Here is an 18901-nt window from a genome sequence, read left to right as displayed (position 1 = left end):
GTGATGCCAATCATCATCTGCCTGCTTGATGGTTCTGCGGATCTAGTAAAGATTTTAAGTATGTATTTGCAATGTTTTTTCCTTCCTCTACTAAGTGGCTTGTCCTTCTTTGGAATGGTTCTGGTAGGTGCTTTAGTAGCTCTCCTACCTCCTCCCAGTGCTGGTATGCATGTTTGTTGAGCAATACATTTGATTTTGCTATACGCCATTGATTTGCCGCACTTCTCTACACCTTTCTCCCCATCAGGTCAATCCTCTTGCTTTCCTTGTCTGGTGGTGGACCACTGGTGGTTGGTACATCGGCCCTTTTCCTGGCAGTGGCTGTTATGATGGAGCCAGCTGCCACTGACCCCTTGAGGTAAATAGGGTCCTTGGAGCAGAGTTTGTATTTTTTCTCTCCTCTTGGTGTGACTGCCTTACATGTGGCAGGCTTCTTAAATGCCTCTTTTCCCTGATCGAGTACACTTGGCTGCATAGGAAGGAATTGGTTCTTGATTGTGTAGGCATTAGAGTCTCGATTAGAAAACATGATTGTGGTTTTTCTTCCTCAAGCTGTACTCCAGAGGTGCCTGCAGCCTTTTTGATGACTTGGTTGTACATCCTAATGTCGTTTGGAGGTGAAGGCCTCGAAGGAAAGGTATCCACAGCCTCTTCTGGGGATTCGGCACCGAGGTCTTACCATTGTAGGTATTGAACCTCCGAGGTTTTTGAGCCCACATAAGCCTGTTCGTCGTCTTCTCTGAAAACAAACTCCTCTTCTTTTTGCTCCTCGAGCGGTTCAGGTGTCAATGGGAGGCTGTAGCTTCTCAACGCTTTTTTCTACCTCTGTCGAAGTTCACGGTGGTATCTTGAATTGCTCCCAGCTTTCATCTAACTCCTTTTTTCTTTGCGAAATATTCACCATTTTTGCTTCTAGACTCTTCTTTTTCTTCTCGATCTCAGGCGCGTGAGTTTCAGAGTCGAGATTTTCTGCATTTCTCTTCACGGTCGACGGTGTCTTTACAGCAGTCGAAACCTGTTTTGACCTCTCTTCTTTTGACGTCGAAGCGTCCTTTCCTTGACCGTCTTTCGACGCCTTAGATCTTTCGAGGGTCTTTGCCATTACGGAGTCCTTGTCTAAGGATCCAAATGAGTGTTTCTCTCTGGATGCAATGGCGGCCGTCGAGAGCTTAAACACTGAGGCTCCTTTCGAGGCCCTTGAGTCTGTTTTTCGAGACTCATCTACTTTTTTTGAGGTCCACGGTTCTCTTACCTCTCTCGACGTCTTCTTTTCGACATTTCGAGCCCCACTGGACTATTTGCAGGACCCTTCTGTCAGATCTTATTTTCTGCCACTTGTGCAAAAATGACTGATCCTGCCTCCCACAGGATGCCTATGTGCCGCTAAGGGCAAACTAAAGCAGGTTTAAGATTCCTGCTGGAGCGGCAGGGAACTGAGGTCTGGGCACTGTCTGTTGAATCCTCTAACCGAACCATAAAAGGATCTGGGTGCCTGTTGTTGGGGAGGTGGGCCTTGTTCACTTTCAGTGAAATCCCTGGTGATGCTTCCAAAGGGGAGAAACACTTTGTAAAACTGCCTTGCAGGTGTGTAAAGACAGAGGGACCATGCTGTGGCTCTACTTCCTTTGAAGCGCTCTAGGATGGAGTCCTCCTTCTCGACAAAGAGGTGAGATCCGTCAAAAGGCATATCCGAGAGGGACATCTGGACGTCACTGGAGAAACTTCTAAATCTTATCCACGTGGGAAACCGTAACACCATGCCAGTTCCAACTTCTCTGTCTAAACAGTTGATTGTGCCCAGACCTGGCTCTATGACATTTCTGGACACGTTCTGGACATCCTGAATGGTTTGAGCCAAGTTGGAATGGAATTCTCTGGGCTTGCAAGTAAGACCTCTGCAACAGAATCCCTTAATGTATGGGAGTACCTACCTAGCAAACAGCTGGTGTTGACTGCATAGAAGGTTCTATAGTCTTAACTGTGAGCAAGAACTTGACTTACATAACAGTGTTCGGCAACATACACCTTGGCTTCAGGATGGCGAATCACTTTCGGGTGAATAAAGGCACACTTTTTGCATGACTTGGAACCCAGACAGCAAACACATGTCCAGTAGGGATCCGTTACTGACACCTGTTTGCAGATGTCCCTACAAGGCTTATACCCTGTAGTTTTAGAATGGGGTATGTTCAGTTGCGCAATGGAGATGAACTTAATCAGAAAAAACTAGTGAACTGACAAGGAAAAGTAGAATTTGGTTCAGGATCTATGTATAAACACAAAGAAACAGGAGAACTGATGTCAGCGCACTTGGGTGGTGAACATATACAGCTCCAGCCTTGACTTCCAGAGTGGAGCAGGGCTGACATGGAGACAAACGATACCACATACCAGCGCAGAGTAGCTACGCTTTAAAGTCTTTCAGATCCAGTCAGGTGCCTGGTGACACTCTTTTGTGTCTGTGTATAAATCAGGGAAGTACATATTATAAAAAAATTAGGAGGTTGAAAAGACTTCATATACAAAGAACAAATCTACATTAAAACTCACAAGATATAGAGGAGAGAAAGTATGCAACATATCTAGAGAGGAGTGAACGTGCACAACATGTCCAAGTAGACCAGGTTTAGGGAAAAGAAAAACTAAAACCTTCAATTGCATATGGCACTACATAAATGTTACAACCCTTTTTAATGTTAATATTAAGCATGGCATCTGACACAGATTGCATTAAACCTTTTCATCCTACATAAAAAGATTTTGAAATGCATACTTACATTCTTGTGGTATCGGTTCCATGTCCCATGGGCTCATATTTTCCTGTTCATTATTGTCCCAACTATAAAATATAAATTAAAAAATACAAAAACTTGATACACATCTCAAGATATTAATTAGCAGAATTAGAGACGACTGTTTGGACAAAATGTCATTAAATAGTTCTTAATTTTGGTTTTTGATTTCAAAATTATTAGCGTAAAATCCCAGACAGAGCGCAAACATTGACAAATAGAAAATGCAAACTGCTATTAAGAAGTGTTTCATTCTAGTTTATTTTTTTCTGCCTCCCAATCATCTTCTGGAGGTTTCAACCACTCAAAGAATTCAAGAACCAGTCCAAGGAACAACAGACAAACAAGTGCTTGTGTGAAGCAATATCACACCCTCGCCCCCAACCACAAGCTTAGCCCTCTCCTCTGCATTATCAATATCCATTCTTACACCTATCATCACAAGGATATGCACAAAACAATTTGATTAGCTGAAACTGTGGGCTATTCATATAAAAGTTGTGAGGATGAGGGCTGAAAGATCAAGAATGTAAGCTTAACCATAACTGCTCTTCAACATGACCTGGCCAAACTTATCTCAAAACCAGAGGTCTATGACATTGTGCTTACTGGTATGCGGGGTATAGAACAAGTGGTTACTCTGAGGATCACCTCAAACAAAGCAAACACAAGGAGATGATGGACGGAGTGCTGAAACTTTTCAGACATTCACCCCCAGTCACAGATCTGGGTTGAATGCATCATCATTCTTTAGCTCACTTCACCACCTCAGTTCAGACCCAGCTATATGCAAATCAGTCTTGACCCTGTGCCTCATGGGAACAGCCCAGCCCGAACTGCCAAGTCAAGTCTTCCCTGGACCGGAAACAAGCATCCTGGGACTTGTTTCGGGGTAACACCCCTCATCAGCCAGGCTAGCTTGAATCCAGTGGCAAAGTGAACAAGGGACCCACGTCTGGGTGTTAGCTTTGAGCACCTCAAACAACCATGTTATAAAGACCACTGATGCCATCCAGAGGAGAATACCTTGCGAAATGAGTAACATTACAGCATACAAAATGGTATCCAAAGGGCAATGTCGTATCATGTACAGTTGTGCCCTTGAGTAAGGCATCCACATGCTATGTTAATCAATATTTCTAAAACACTATATCACATAAAGGTTTTCTAATATGAGCAGTAATGAACGAACTGAGACAGAAAAGTGACCGGTTTGCCTCGGTTTAAAGAAAGTGTTGAGGATGAGCACACAAACACAATTAAAGTATTCCATAACTTAGATGCCTGAATAGAAATATGTTAACCATCCATTCTGTCAAGATGAAAATGAGGTATTTCCAAGGTAAGATGATAGACCAAGTAAAACAATCTGGTCCATTGGGAAGGCATAAGCATGATATTAACTAAACTAAAGTAAGTACATGGCCATAAAATTATTTATGGGCCAGAAAGAGTACCTTAATGGATTTTTCCAATAAACTCTAAACCGCCCAAACCACAATGCACTGCTTAGTGACCAACAGCATTTGGGACAATCTAACGTCTACTGAAATTGTACTTCGACAGGCTTGGATTCAAGCCATTAGAACAGCCAAACTTTGACTGTACTTGTGCCAGGATAAAAGCAACTTGTGTGTGGACGCACGACAGAAAAACCTTTTAGGGTGATAAAGCCAGGAATAATGAGGCTTGAGAAAGCAGAATGAAACTAGACCCTCATAACAAGGAACCAAGACGTTAGGTACTTACCCTGTAAGCATCTGTTATTGGCATGTAGTGCTGTAGATTCGCACGCTTTGCATAAGTCCACAATTTAGTGTTGGGTTTGGATGATTACAAGTTGTTTTTGTTCCAAGACATTTTCGTGTCACGTGGCTGTGTGACTCCTCTTCTTGGGAATACTACGCATGGTCGTAAACGCCTTCTTCAAATTGTTTTGCCGTGGGTAGGTGAGAATGTTAAGAATGCTGTGTATGGGGGGGAGGAGCCTAGCGCTTGACCAAGATGGCCGCGTGAGCCTTGAGCTCCCGCTACCCTCGTGCCCTCCGGCAATCATCCTGTCCTAAATCCTGAATTTCATGTACGGAATCCTGCAGACGAGTCACAGCTGGGGCGATTGACGTTGCCCGGGCTGAGATCGCCCACCGGGGACCGAAAATGTGCATGGCGGAAGATTGCGGCCTACCTCCGAAGGATGCCAGGGGCTTGCGTTGGCAGGATGCCCGGCCACTAATTGAACAACAGCGGCCTAGGGAGGCGTGAACTGACGGACGGATGCTGCTGCACTTTCACTTTCGCTTTCTCGCCCTTTGTTCGCACTGGGTTGGGAGTGCCTCATGCAGGTCCTCTGTTGTCTGGAAGACCTCCGCTTGGTCCTGACTGGCTGCTGAAGTCCGGGTTGACCCTGTCTCCACTAGCTGAGTGAGGGACGTCCCTTTGCAACTGATCGTCCTGCAGTTCGAGATGTCGACCAAATCGGAGGCAGACAGGTCGAAGTCCAAGACTACCAGGCGGGGAGGCTATACCCAATCCAACAATATGGATCGTTATGCCCAGCAGAAAGGGTCGCCTGGTGGATCGGGACAGTCGCTGGAAGCACAGAAGGCCGATTCGCCCCCAGCTTCGGAGTTATCATTGCAGGATATCAAGGGGGCGATAGATGGGATGTAAACTTCGATCGGGCGACAGTTTGAGGCCCTGGCGCACAAGGTGGACACAATTTTGGTAGATGTCAACTTGATTCGCGCGGACCTGGGCAAAACCAATGAGCGGGTCAAGTCTCTGGACCTCAAGACTACTGGCCTCGCGGACGATATCTCGGAACTCCAGGCTGAGGTTCGTAAGTTACGAACCGCGAATGACCTCTCCGCCCGCCGGCTTGAAGACTTTGAAGGTCGGGCCCGGCGCAACAATGTGCGCCTTATTGGGGTCCCGGAAACTTCAGAGGAGCTCTCCGTGGATTTACTTGTCGAGGATTTGGTGGTGAATCATCTTGCGCCTAAGGGCCTCGGCAGGTTTTTTGCGGTGGAGCGGGCTCACCGAGTGCCTGGCGGACGGCCTAAGGTGGGAGCCCCCCCGCGGCCGATTGTAGCCCGGATCTTTAATTTTCGGGATCGAGACGCTATCCTGCAAGCATCGAGGGTGACAGGCGCGGTGCCTTTTCAGAATGCCTCCGTGAGCTTCTATCCTGACTTCACCCAGATGGTGCAGAAACAGAGGCAAAGTTTTTTGGGGGTGAAGCGGCGGCTTCGGGAGATGGACCTGAGGTATGCCATGCTTTTCCCCGCCAGGCTACGTGTGGTGTATGAAGATCGGACTTTCTTCTTCGAATCACCGGACATGGCAGGGGACTGGTTGGATGCGCTCCCGCGGCGACAGCCTGGCCGGGACAGCGTGGATGGAGCGGAAGGCGACCGAGATGGCCAGAAGTGATATCTCCGGTGTCGGCTTGTTTTTGACTCAGCTCCGGACAGTGACTCGCACCTTACTGCAGTAATGGGAGGGCGGCGGGGGGAAGATAGGAGCTCTTTCCTCCCTTGGGGTACTTTTTGTAGACTTGTTTTTTGATAGGGCGACAGGCACACTGCAAGTTGGGGGGGCTTTGTAAGCTGACGCAGGGGTGCAGGGAAGGGGGGGGATTCGGGATGTGGGGGTTGTTGTTGGGGGTTGTAGCAATGGTTGTCAGTATTGTCCGATCGTGGTTCTCCGGGGGGGGGTGGAGGTCTCTTTATGTTCAGGGATGGGGGATAGGGGCTTAAACATAATTAGCTGGAATGTTAATGGCTTAGGGGATCGTATTAAACGGGGGATAGTCCTGCAATTCTTGAAACGGACCTCGCCAGATGTGGTCCTCCTGCAGGAGACCCACCTTATAGGGAATATGTGTTATGCACTTAACAGAAAGGGTTACAAATTCATTGCTCACTCGGGGTTCTCCACGGGCTCCAGGGGTGCGGGCATACTCGTTAGAGCTTCCCTACCATTTGAGGTTGACTCCACCATTGCTGATGACAGGGGGCGCTTTGTGGCTGTGGCGGGGAGGTGGGAGGGCAGAACGTTGGTATTGGTTTCTGTTTTCTGTTTATGTCCCTCCAGCCCTGCAGGCCTCCACGTTTGCTGATCTGGGCAAGGCCTTGTTGGAACTCCCCGAAGGGATGCTAGTAGTGGGAGGAGACTTCAATGCGGTTGGTTCTGGAATGCTCGATAGGCACCCGCCCAGAGACACCGGGGGTGCTCAGAAGTGGCTTCCCGACTTTATAGATACTTTTGGTCTGGTAGATTGTTGGAGGCTACGGCACCCCACTCAGAGACAATATACCTTTCATTCCGGGGCCCACGGGAGTCTCTCTCGGATTGATTACTTGCTCACTCTGGCTGCCCACGCCTCTTTGGTGTCTGAGGCTAGGCACATGGCACGGGGCATATCTGATCATTCACCGGTGTGGGCCCGTCTTGATAGTGGCCGGGTGGTGGGGGGCAGGGTGGCTCCCATTAACCTCTGGTACTTTCGTGACCCCAAGCTGCGCAGTGCGTTGCTGAAGACAGTTGACCACTATTTTCAAGAAAATCAGGGTTCAGTTGAATCTGCAGTGTCCCTGTGGGAAGCTTTTAAGACTGTATTGAGAGGGGAGGCCCTTTCCTTGGTAGTGGCCGCCAAGCGGCGGAGAGACGCCGAGGTGACACAAGTAGAGGACGAGATAGCGGCTTTAGAAGTGGCCTTGGAAGAGGATGTTGCAACGGCCACACTGCATAATTTGAGCTTGAAGCAATTGGAATATAGGGACCAGGTGACGAACGCTGCCAAGACCCTCAATAGGGAGCAGCAGGGTCGATTGTACGATGTTGGCGATAAGGCCGGGAAATTGCTGGCGTGGTTGGATAAAAAAGAGCCTGTTAATCGCGTGGTGCCGGAGTTGTCGACGGATGGGGGAGAGGTTGTCACTGACCCCGACGGTATAGTTCAGTGTTTCTCGGACTATTTTCGTACGGTATACACCTCGGTCTCGGACAGGCCAACTGAGGACTCGTGTGACCTTCTGCGTGACATCACTCTGCCCTGCCTTTCTGCCATTGATAGGGACGACCTTGATGGGGATATAACTGTAGACGAAGTGGCGTGTGCTATCCGTGCGCTGCGCTCCGGTAAGGCTTCGGGCCCAAATGGTTTGCCGATTGAGCTGTACAAGCTCCATCCGGATAAGTTGGCTCCTCACCTGCGCGCCATGTACGTGGAGGCGCGGGTGAATGGGTTTCTTCCGCTCGATCAACGGCTGGCGACGATTGTGGTAATACATAAAGATGGTAAGCCCCGGGACAAGTGTGGCTCCTATCGGCCGATATCACTTCTCAACGCCGAGCCGAAAATCCTTGCTAAGATCCTTGCTACCCGCCTGGTCCGGGTGCTTGGCGACTTGATCCACCCGGATCAGTCGGGCTTTATCCCGCACCGTAACACTGCACTGAATCTTAGACGCCTCCATGGAGTGATTGCTAGGACGGGCACGATGCGGGAGCCAGCTATTGTGGCGTCCCTCGATGCCACGATGGCCTTCGATACGGTGGAGTGGGCATACCTGTGGGCTGTGCTAGCCAAGTTCGGCTTTGGGCCTGGATTTGTAGGCTGGGTGAGGTTGCTCTATGAGGGGCCTCTTGCTAGCGTCGTGGTGAACGGGCAGGCGTCGGCACCGTTCGAACTCGGGAGAGGCACCCGGCAGGGCTGTCCCCTGTCTCCGTTGTTGTTCGCCCTTACTCTTGAGCCGCTGGCGGCGTGGATACGATGGCACCCGGATATACGTGGGATTCGTTGGTCACCTGACCACGAAGACCGTATTTCACTTTACGCCGACGATATTCTGCAATATCTCGCCTCGCCTAAGAAATCTATGATAGTGGTCTGTGACGTCTTGACTTCTTTCGGTAGGAACTCTGGTCTTGTCATTAATTGGGGTAAGTCATACTTGTACGTCCTGTGTGGGGATGTCCCGCCTGTCCCGCGCAACTGCCCGATCCAGATAGCCCAGCAGGGCTTTTTGTACTTGGGGATCTATATTTCCACCGACCCCATTTTACGATACGAGAAGAACTTGCTCCCTCCCTTGGCACGTTTGCGGCGGGACATGGCGGGTTGGCGGCGGTTGCCGCTTTCCCTCCTTGGCCGTGCCGCTTTGTTCAAAATGATGTCTCTCCCCCGTCTCCTCTATGCCCTGCAGAATACCCTTGACTTGGTCCCGGCCAGCTACTTCCGTGAGGTCGAAAGCCACCAGCACGCGCTATTGTGGGAAGGGCGTCCGCGTATAGCGATTGCTAAGTTGACGCTCCCGTGGTACGACGGTGGTATCGCGCTTCCAGACATTCGACGTTATTATTGGGCCACCCAGTTGAGCGCGATTAACCATGGTGTATATGGTCCGGCGCTGAGCCCCGGCTTCGCCATGGACCGATGGTTGCTGCGTGGGGGTAATTACCACAGAGCGTTGCACTCGAAGTCGTCGGACTTAACCCTTACGGGGCCCACCAGGGTGGCCGTGCATGTATGGAAGGTGGCGACGGATTCACTGGGCTGGAGGGGTAAGCTTACCCCTGCCACCCCTCTGTTTGACTCCGATATTCTGGGAAAGCTTTGGCATACAAAAGGGTTTGCGAAGTGGGACCTGATCGGTATATCCAGGGTTGGAGACCTTCTGGTTAAGGGTAGGATAAAGTCATTCGAGGAGCTGCAGAAGGAATATGAGCTAGGGAACTCGGAGTTCTTCCGCTACGCCCAAGTGTGCCACGCCTTGCGGTCAGTCCTGGTAGCAGGGGAGAAGGTGCCCGAGTCCTCCCCGTTAGAGGACCGGATCCTGGATGGCCATATGCCAGAGAGTACGATCTCGCTCATTTATAAGAAACTTATTAATGTTCGGGCGGATCTTCTTCTAGGGTTGCGCGACCAATGGATCAGGGATGGCCTTGAACTGGATGATGAGGATTGGCAGTATGCAGTTTCTTCTCCCAAAGAGGTCGCGATCCCCGCGCGCCTGCGGCTGGTGCAGCTTAAAATACTCCATAGGGTCTACGTGACGGGGCCTAGGCTGGTTCATATGGGTTTCTCTGAGGAGGGCTTATGTAAGAGAGGCTGTGGTATGGTGGGCACCTTCCTACATATTATTTGGGAATGCGGTGCGATCATGGAGTTTTGGAGGCGAGTTCACAAGGTGAAGGGGGAGGTGACGGGCATCGTCATGCAGCCTGAGGCGCGGTGCTGTCTCCTGAATGTTTGGGGTCCTACTGACCACGACGCGGCACAGACTCAATGGGTGACCCTAGGGAATATGGTGGCCAAGCGCGACATCGCACGTCTGTGGGGCTCTAATAGGCCACCTACATTGACAGCGTGGATGGAAAACATGGATTGGAGCATGTTTAGGGAGAAGACAGTGTATTGTGCTCGAGGGCGCCCTCGGAAATGGCACTCTGTATGGGGGCGATGGAACCAGTACAGAGGGGGCATATGCCTGCCCCCAGACCCGGACCCGCCCGAGGAGCAGCTCTCCCCTTAGCCTTTTTTTCCGGCTTTGACCTCCTTGCTGATATGTGTTTGTCCTCTTGAGTCCCTGAATTCCCCTCCTTTCCCTTACTATAAACCTGTGGCTGTTGGACGAAATGGGGCTCGCTCCCCCTGGTGGGAACCCTTTTGGTGCTTATAGTAATTATCGCCTTGCTTGTGTTTAGGTTTGGATTTGTGTTTATTTAAAACAGAACCTTTGACTTCCCTGTCAGTGAAATGTGGACGCTCGCATGTGTTGTGTTTCTAAAGCTGCCGTACCTCCGGGTTGTCGGCTGAATAGCTGTGTCACTGCTTTACAAAATAAAGGTTTTGGAACAAAAAAAAGAAGAAAAAAAAAAAAAGAATGCTGTGTATGTAAGCAGTGAGATGGCCATGAGTTAGTATGAGATAAAATATATGAACTGCAATTTACACAAGAATTTGGGGAGGAGGGATGGCGCATGTGAATCTACAGCCCTACATGCCAAGAACAGATGCTTACAGGGTAGGTAACAATCCATTCGAGGCATGTATGCTATAGATACACATGCTTTGCATTGACTGTAAAGCAGTCCCTCCTCCTATGTAGTAGTTAACTTGTGGGGATTGCAGTTGTCTGCAAAAGAGTCTTATGAATGTTTCCTAAAAAAGCCACAGAAGCTCCAATTTTCTAGTGGAGTGTGCTTTTGGTGTTACAGGTAAAAGTTGTTTTGCCTTTGCATAGCATGTCTGTATGCATTTAACTTCCATCTTGAAATACCGGATTTAGAAATCGCTATCCCTAAACGAGGAGGTGCAAAGGCAACTAACAATTGTTTAGTTTTCCAAAATTTAGTCCTTTCAATGTAATACATTAATGCCCTTTTTACATCTAAAGTGTGTAATGCCCTTTCTGCAACTGTATCTGGTTGTGGGGAAAACACAGGTATCTCAATGAATTGATTAATATGAAAACTGGAAACTACTTTTGGGAGAATATCTTTTTTTTTTCAATAAACTGTTTTTATTGATAAATACCACAAACAGCAAAGCAATGCCTTCTAGTCTCGACATACATTTAGTTATACAATCAGTATGAATTAATAATTTACGCATACATAACACTTAGACTAATTATTCTGACAACCCTTCTGCAGCAGTAAAGGTTTCATGCATATCGGCCTCACTACAGCGCAGCTCCACTGTTGGAGACAGGCAAATATCCCCTTTATATGTATTCCATGCTGCCCACTTACGATCCCATTTTTTGGCTCATCCTCTGTATTTAAATACGTCTTTTTCGGCAACCATGGCTCTGTCCATGTCAACATCCCAATCTCTAATTCATGGCATCTCCCCTGTCCCCCATTTCTGTGCAATGTTGTGTTTGGCGATTGCCCATCCCAGTGAAACCCGTGTTTTCTCAGTCTGATTAAAGTCAGTGGCGTCCCATATATTAATCAGGCACAGTTGCGGGGTGGCCGTTAGTTTCTTCCCCCCGGCCCTCTCCAGTTGTTTGGCGATGCCGTTCCAGTATGACTGGATGACTGGACATGCCACTTATAGTAGAAATTAAGGGTTAGTTCTAAGCACTACTGTATACTTGTGTAGTTGAAAGATGGGCTCTTCTAGGGTTAATGCCTGAATTTCGCTGACTCTTCTAAGAGAAGAAACAGCAATTAAAAAAGCAAGTTTCCATTAAAGATATTGCAACTGACAAGAATGTAATGGTTCAAAAGGAGGACCCATTAATCTTGTTAGAACATTGTTTAAATTCCATGCTGGGGCAGGTGGAAGTCTTGGGGCAATTATTATTTTAAGTCCCTCCATGAAAGCTTTCATAACAGGAATTTTAAACACTGATATGTGTTGACTGTTAAGGAGATATGCGGCAATAGCTGCAAGATGTAATCTTGTAGAAGCATATGCTAATCCAGCAGTTGGTAAATGCAGTAGGTATAAAATAAGTGTTTGTGTCCTTGCTTGAAGAGGATTAACATTTTGTTTGTGATAGAATATAACAAAACGTTTCCGTTTTGCTGCATAACATTGCCTTGCAGTTGATTTACGAGCCTTTAAGTATCCAATCTCTAAGACTTCAGGAACAAAATTGCAAGATTAATTTCTTTGGGATTGGGATGTCTTAATGTTCCATGGTTCTGCATGAGAAGGTGCGGGTTGAGGTGAAGCTTCTAGTGTGGGTCTAGAGATAGTTCCATGAGTGTTGAGAACCACAGTTGTCGAGCCCACATGGGAGCTATTACTATCATGGTGAGCAATGTTTGCATGAATTTCCTGACCACTAATGGAAGTAGTGGGAGAGGTAGAAAAGCATATGCAAATTCCCCTGACCAGTTCATCCATAGAGCATTGCCTTTCGACTGATGGTGGTGATATCTGTTGCAAAGTGTGCACTTTTCACGTTTTTTATTGTAGCAAACAGGTCTATCTCTGGGAATCCCCATTTGTGAAAGTATGGTGAAGAACATTGGGGTGAATTTCACATTTGTGGACTTGTTGTGATCTGATCAGAAAGTCCGCAATCTGATTGCTTGTTCCTGGGACATGTTCTGCTAATAAACTAATGTTGAGGTGTATTGCTAATTTCATTATTTTCTGAGCAAAGTGTGATAATTGGAGAGTGTGCCCCCCCTGTTTTTATAAATAAATACATTGTTGTCATTTTGTCTGTTTGAATAAGGACAACTTTGTGTTGTAGGTGAATTAGGAAGGTTTTGATCGCTAGATGAACAGCTTGCAGCTTAAGGTGATTGATATGGAGATTCTTGTGTTTGGAATCCCATGGTCCCTGAATAGTAAGGTTGTGGAGATGTGCTCCCCATCCTGTTAGAGATGCATCTTTTGTTGGAGTAATTTGTAGAACTGGGTCTTGAAACTGCCATCCTTTGGATAAAATTTGTGGATTTCACCATTGCAGAGTGATATGTGCAACTGTTTGCCAACATTAGATCGTGAAGTTGTCCCAGTGACTGAGTACACTGATAGGAGAGAGATTGTGGTGGGGTTTCATGTTAAGTCTGGCATGTGGGACTATGTAAATACAAGATGTCATCATGCCTAAAAGTCTGATAATTATTTTGGCTGGAATGTGAGTTCCTATTTGAAATTGTTGAATTAAGGTTAGTATATTGTGTATTCTGTCTAGATTTGTGTTGAGCGTGGCCCCTAGAAATGCTTGAGTAGTAACTGGCTGTAGATGAGATTTTTGTAGGTTGACAGTGAACCCTAGTTGATGTAGTAAATCTAGTGTTGTTTGAACAGTATGAATGTATTTGCTTTGATTAGCTAGTCGTCGAGATAAGAGAGGACATTAATGTTTTCCCTGCGCAGATGTGCTGCCACAACTGCTAAGCACTTTGTGAATACTCTTGGTGCTGTAGTGATTCCAAAGGGAAGAACTTTGAACTGATAATGATTTCCCTGAATTAGAAATCTGAGGTATTTTGTGTGTGCAGGATGAATTTATATATGAAATAGGCATTGTTTAGATCTAAGTTTGCAATGAAGTCTCCTTTTTCTAATAAAGAGATGATCTTTTGAAGAGTGATCATATGGAAATGTTCTGGTATTATGTAATGATTTAGTGGTCTGAGATCCAGAATGGGCCTGAGAGATCCATCTTTTTGGGGAATAACCAAGTATAGTGAATACACTTCTGTCCTGCGAAATTGCTCCTTTTTGCAATAAAGCTGTTATTTCTTGTTGTAGAAAAATGTGGTGTTGCATGGATAGTTTGTTTGCGTGAGGTGGAATATTTGGAGGAGTTGTTATGAGTTCCAGACAATAACCATATTGGATAATGTCTAAGACCCTTCTGTTGTAATTAACTTCCAGTTTTGGAGAAATTGTGGAAGACGACCCCAACTTGTGTTTGGTGTTGTGGAGGAAAGGTAGAGGAGACATTGTTTATTGTTGGTATTTGAGGAATGTGTATTGTTCCCTCTGCCTTTAAAATTGTTACCTCTGTAAGAACCTGTGTACAAGGATTTAGCTGTTGAAGTTTGTCCTGGAGTTTTATATTGCGAACCAGAGGTATCTGTGGTAGCTGTCCTTGCCCCTTGTTTAAAATTGGGTTTATGAAAGGAACCTCTATAGGTGTGTGTTTGTAGAGCTTCCATTGGTTTTGCAACCTCTGCGTCCTTTTTAATGACTGTGTCCACCTGGGGGCCAAAGCGATGTTCCTTGTCAAATGAACATGTTACTTACCTTTGTTAACAATATATCTGTAAGAAACAGTTAGTTATAGATTCCTTACCTTACTCTGACTCCTGGGTGTAATTCTTTACCTTAGAATTGCCCCCAGGCGTCAGACTGGATCCGGAAAGTTTTTACCTCATCAGTACCTCTGCACGTCGGAAGGTGGCGTCGGTCAGCTCCGCGTCCGTCGTCGGCGTCGTGGTCGCCGGGATGACGACACGGTAGCTACTTAGACGCCGCCCTCACGCGCCAACGTCAGTTCTGTACACGACTTTCGGCGCAAGAAATGCAGAGCCATGCAACACACTAACCACTGGTTCACAAACTTAGGGCCCTGAAAGGACATCCTTAACCCTAGAAATCAGTTAGCAGAACGGGTAGGATGGGTGGGGCAGTAAGGTACCTATAACTAACTAATGTTTCTTACAGATATATTGTTCCCGAAGGTAAGTAACTTGTTCATCTGAAAGAAACACGTTTGTTATAGATTCCTTACCTTAGAATAGATACCCCAGCAATACCAACCCCGGTGGTGAGTCTGTGAACCAAGATCACACCAGAAAGTCCTGGAGAACAGAACAGCCAAAGAAGCCGTCTCTCCGGACTTGGCTATCCAGGCAGTAGTGTTTAGTAAACGTGTGCGTGATGCACACGTGGCCGCCTGACAGATGTCATTTAGAGGAACTCCTCTTCCCAAGGCAGAAGTGGCTGCTGTCGCCCTGGTGGAATGAGTGCGTAGCCCAACCAGAGGCTCCTTTTCAGCCAGAGAATAGCATGCCTTAATACACAAAATGACAAATCGAGCGTTTGTGTACGACCCGACCTTTCTTGGCGCCCACGTAGCCAACAAAGAGTTGGTAACCGGAACTGGTTTTTTGCGATTCAGATAGAAAGAGAGCGCAGGTTTTGGGTCCAGATATTGAAGCCTCTCTTCCTCCTTTGAAGGATGCGGAAAGAAGGTGGGCTAAGTAATGGTCTGCCCGATGTGGAAGGCAGTGACCACCTTAGGAAGAAAGAATGGACGGGTCCTGAGAAACACCATGTCCGGATGGACAGACAGGAAAGGAGGTTTAGAAGAAAGGGCCTGGAGCTCACTCCCCCTTCTAGCAGAAGTGATGGCTACCAGGAAAGCAATCTTAAGAGTCAAGAGTCTCAAAGGACAGTTATGAAGCGGCTCAAAGGGAGCACACATCAAATAGGTAAAAACAAGATTCAAGTCCCACTGAGGCATAATGAAAGGGATTGGAGGAAAGAGATGCCTTAAGCCTTTCAAGAAGCGGTTAACTACCGGGGACTTGATATGTACGCAGCAATGTGAAGCATTGTTTTAAGTTTGTTATTGAAAATAACAATAAAAAGAATTTAAAAAAAAAAAAAAACTACCGGGGACTTGAAAAGAGAAGGTTGATCTGGTAGCCGAAGGAAGCTAGAGATGGCTGAAAGATAGCCCTTGATAGTGCCCAGAGCAGAGATCTGCTCGGCTAAAGAAAGAAGGAACAAGAGAACTTCAGAAAGAGGGTCAGAAAAGAGATCCGCTGCCTTTGCTGTGTACCATGCCACAAACTTGTTCCACCGGTAGTCGTATACCGTCTTAATGGAGGGACGCCTGGCTGCCAAGACTACGTCACAAACTTCGGGAGGCAGGTCAAAAGATGTCAACCGCCACCGCTCAATCTCCACGCAAGGAGGTGGAGACTGGAAAGGTTTGGGTGAAGGACCGTCCCCTGCTGCTGCGACAGAAGATCCTTCCGAAGAGGCAGTCTGATCGGAGGATCGATGGCCATGTTGAGCAGCTCGGGAAACCAGACTCTTTGTGCCCAATTTAGAGCCACAAGAATGACTTGGGCCCGGTTGCGCCTGATCATCTTCAGCACTCTGGACAGAAGTGGTATAGGCGGAAAGGCATACAACAGGCCGCATCTCCACTCTCGAAGAAAACCGTCGCCTAGCAAGTGCCGCCTTGGAAATTCCAACGCGCAGAATTGCTGACATTGCGCGTTCTCTTCGGTGGCGAATAGATCTAACCAAGGCTCTATCCACTGTCGAAAGAGACCTTGCACAACCTCCGAGTGAAGACGCCATTCGTAATCCATCATGCACCTGCGGCTGAGTTTGTCCGCCCTGCCGTTTAGGGAACCTGCCAGGTGTTGAACCACCAAGGATATGCCCTGATGTTCCAGCCATGTCCAGAGGCGGAGGGCCTCCTGACATAGGGTCCACGACCCCACTACACCCTTTTTGTTGCAGTACCACATGGCAGTGGTGGTGTTCGTGAACACCTGTACTACTCTTCCCCGGACAGAGGGAAGGAATGCTTTCAGTGCAAGACGAATCGCCCGGAGCTCCAGAAGGTTGATGTGAAGCCCGGACTCCATCGGAGACCAGAGGCCTCTGATCTCCGCCTCTCCCATGTGGCCGCCCCATCCCAGAAAGGATGTGTCCGTCACCACCGTGTGTTCTGTTTGGGGAAGGGAGAGGGATCTGCCATTGACCCAATCCTGGTTCGTGAGCCACCACTGCAGTTGTTGAGCAGTGCCATCCGAGGTTTGGACGCAATCGGACAGATTCCCCTGATACTGCGCCCACTGGAACTTCAAGTCCCACTGCAGAGCCCGCATATGCCACCTGGCATGATCGACCAACAGGATGCAGCAGGCCATGAGGCCCAGCAGCCTCAGAGTCATTCTGACCGAAACCCGGGATAGAGGCTGAAAGATCGGAATCATAGCCCGAATATCCCAGACTCGCTGTTTGGGAGGATAGACCCAAAACCGTGTTGTGTCCAGAACTGCTCTGATGAAGACGAGCTTCTGAGAGGGAATTGGGTGCCACTTCGGCACATTGATGGAGAACCCCAGCGAGTGCAGGTGATCGGCCATAGTATGGAGGTGGGAGACGACTGCCTGGGGCGAGCCAGCCTTCAACAGCCAGTCGTCGAGATAGGGGAAGACTGAAACCCCAGATCTGCGCAGATGAGCTGCGACCACCGCCATCACTTTCGTGAACACCCGAGGGGAGCTGGTAAGGCCAAAAGGGAGCACAGTGAATTGAAAACGCTTGTGGCCACCCGTGAACCATAGATAACGCCGGTGGGCCGGCAGGACAGGAACATGAAAATACACGTCCTGCAAGTCTAACGCTACCATCCATTGCTCCTGGATCGAGAGCAGACAAGACCTGAGCCAAAGTCAACATCTTAAACTTCTTCGGGGGGAAGAGGTTGACATTCCGGGGGTCCAAGATGGGACGCAGATACCCTTTGTCCTTCTTGGGGACCAGAAAGTAGTGGGAATAACTACCACTCCCTACTTCTGGCCCAGGAACGCCCTCGATGGCCCCCTTGGAGGGCGGTGATTTCCTGCTAAAGAAGTGCCAAGTGTTCCCCCGACATGCGGTGGTACTGAAGTGGCATGGCTGGAGGGGTGGACTGAAAGGGAAGGGAGTAACCTTTGCGGACGATCTGCAACACCCACTTGTCCGATGTGATAGCGTGCCAGTGGGGGAGGTGATGGCGGATCCTGCCACCCACTGGCATGGGGTGCCTCCCAAAGCTCGGATTAGGAAGGTTTGGAGGTAGAAGCAGTGGGCGGAGGTGGACTGACCCCCCACGCTGATTCCCAGACCCGCCCTTGCGGAAACCGCGGCCGTGCTGTGGCTGGTTCTGCACAGGCTTGCTGAAGGAACGTGCCTGGGCACCCCTTCCGTGGCCACGAAAGGAACAAAAACCAGGAGTGGCTGGGCTTTTCGTGGAAAGACCTAAGGACTTGGCAGTGGCCCGCGAGTCCTTAAAATACTCCAGATCACTGTCGGCTTTATCGCCAAACTTGCGAGTGCCATCAAAGGGCATGTCCATGAGTGAGCTTTGGACATCTGGCGAGAACCCGGTTAATCTCAACCAGGCGTGGCGATGAAGCGCCACAGTCATAGCAATTGCTCTACCTAGTGAGTCCACGTTGTCCAAACCACACCGAATGGCGAACTTAGCCGCATCTTTACCCTCAACAACAGCTTGGGACAGCACAGCTTGGGTCTCTTCAGGACACTGAGGCAACACCTGTGCAACTGTATCACACACCGCGTGGGAATAGCGGCCCAATAGGCAGGCGGTGTTCACCGACCGCAGCCCTAGGCTGGCTGAAGAGAACAACTGCTTGCCGAACTGCTCCAGCTTCTTAGAGTCCTTATCCGGCGGAGCCGTGGGAAAGGCACTCTGGGACGTCGATGCTTGGATGACCAGGCTCTCGGGTATAGGATGAGTGGTCAGAAAGGCAGGGTCCCCCGGTGCCAGGCGGTGACGCCTGGCGACGTTCTTATCCACAGGGTCCCCTGTGGCTGGCCGCGACCATGTGCCCATGTAAGACGTCAGTGAGGGCGTCATTAAATGGCA

The 18901-nt window shown here is 48.5% G+C and overlaps 1 protein-coding gene across 2 annotated transcripts in view; it reads right to left on the bottom strand.

The window, feature by feature from the left end:
* Positions 1 to 18901, bottom strand: part of BRWD3 (bromodomain and WD repeat domain containing 3) — a 1513493-nt gene that overhangs the window by 438409 nt on the left and 1056183 nt on the right. For both annotated transcript variants that reach the window (XM_085607835.1, XM_085607833.1), the window contains one exon: positions 2778 to 2839. In XM_085607835.1, coding sequence (XP_085463961.1) covers positions 2778 to 2839 — 62 coding nt within the window. The remainder of the gene's footprint in view (positions 1 to 2777; positions 2840 to 18901) is intronic.

Source organism: Triturus cristatus, chromosome 5_2, assembly GCF_964204655.1.
Source record: "Triturus cristatus chromosome 5_2, aTriCri1.1, whole genome shotgun sequence".
Taxonomy (NCBI): domain Eukaryota; kingdom Metazoa; phylum Chordata; class Amphibia; order Caudata; family Salamandridae; genus Triturus; species Triturus cristatus.
Note: the sequence above shows the minus strand (reverse complement) of the source record. Positions and strands in the feature narration are given on the sequence as shown.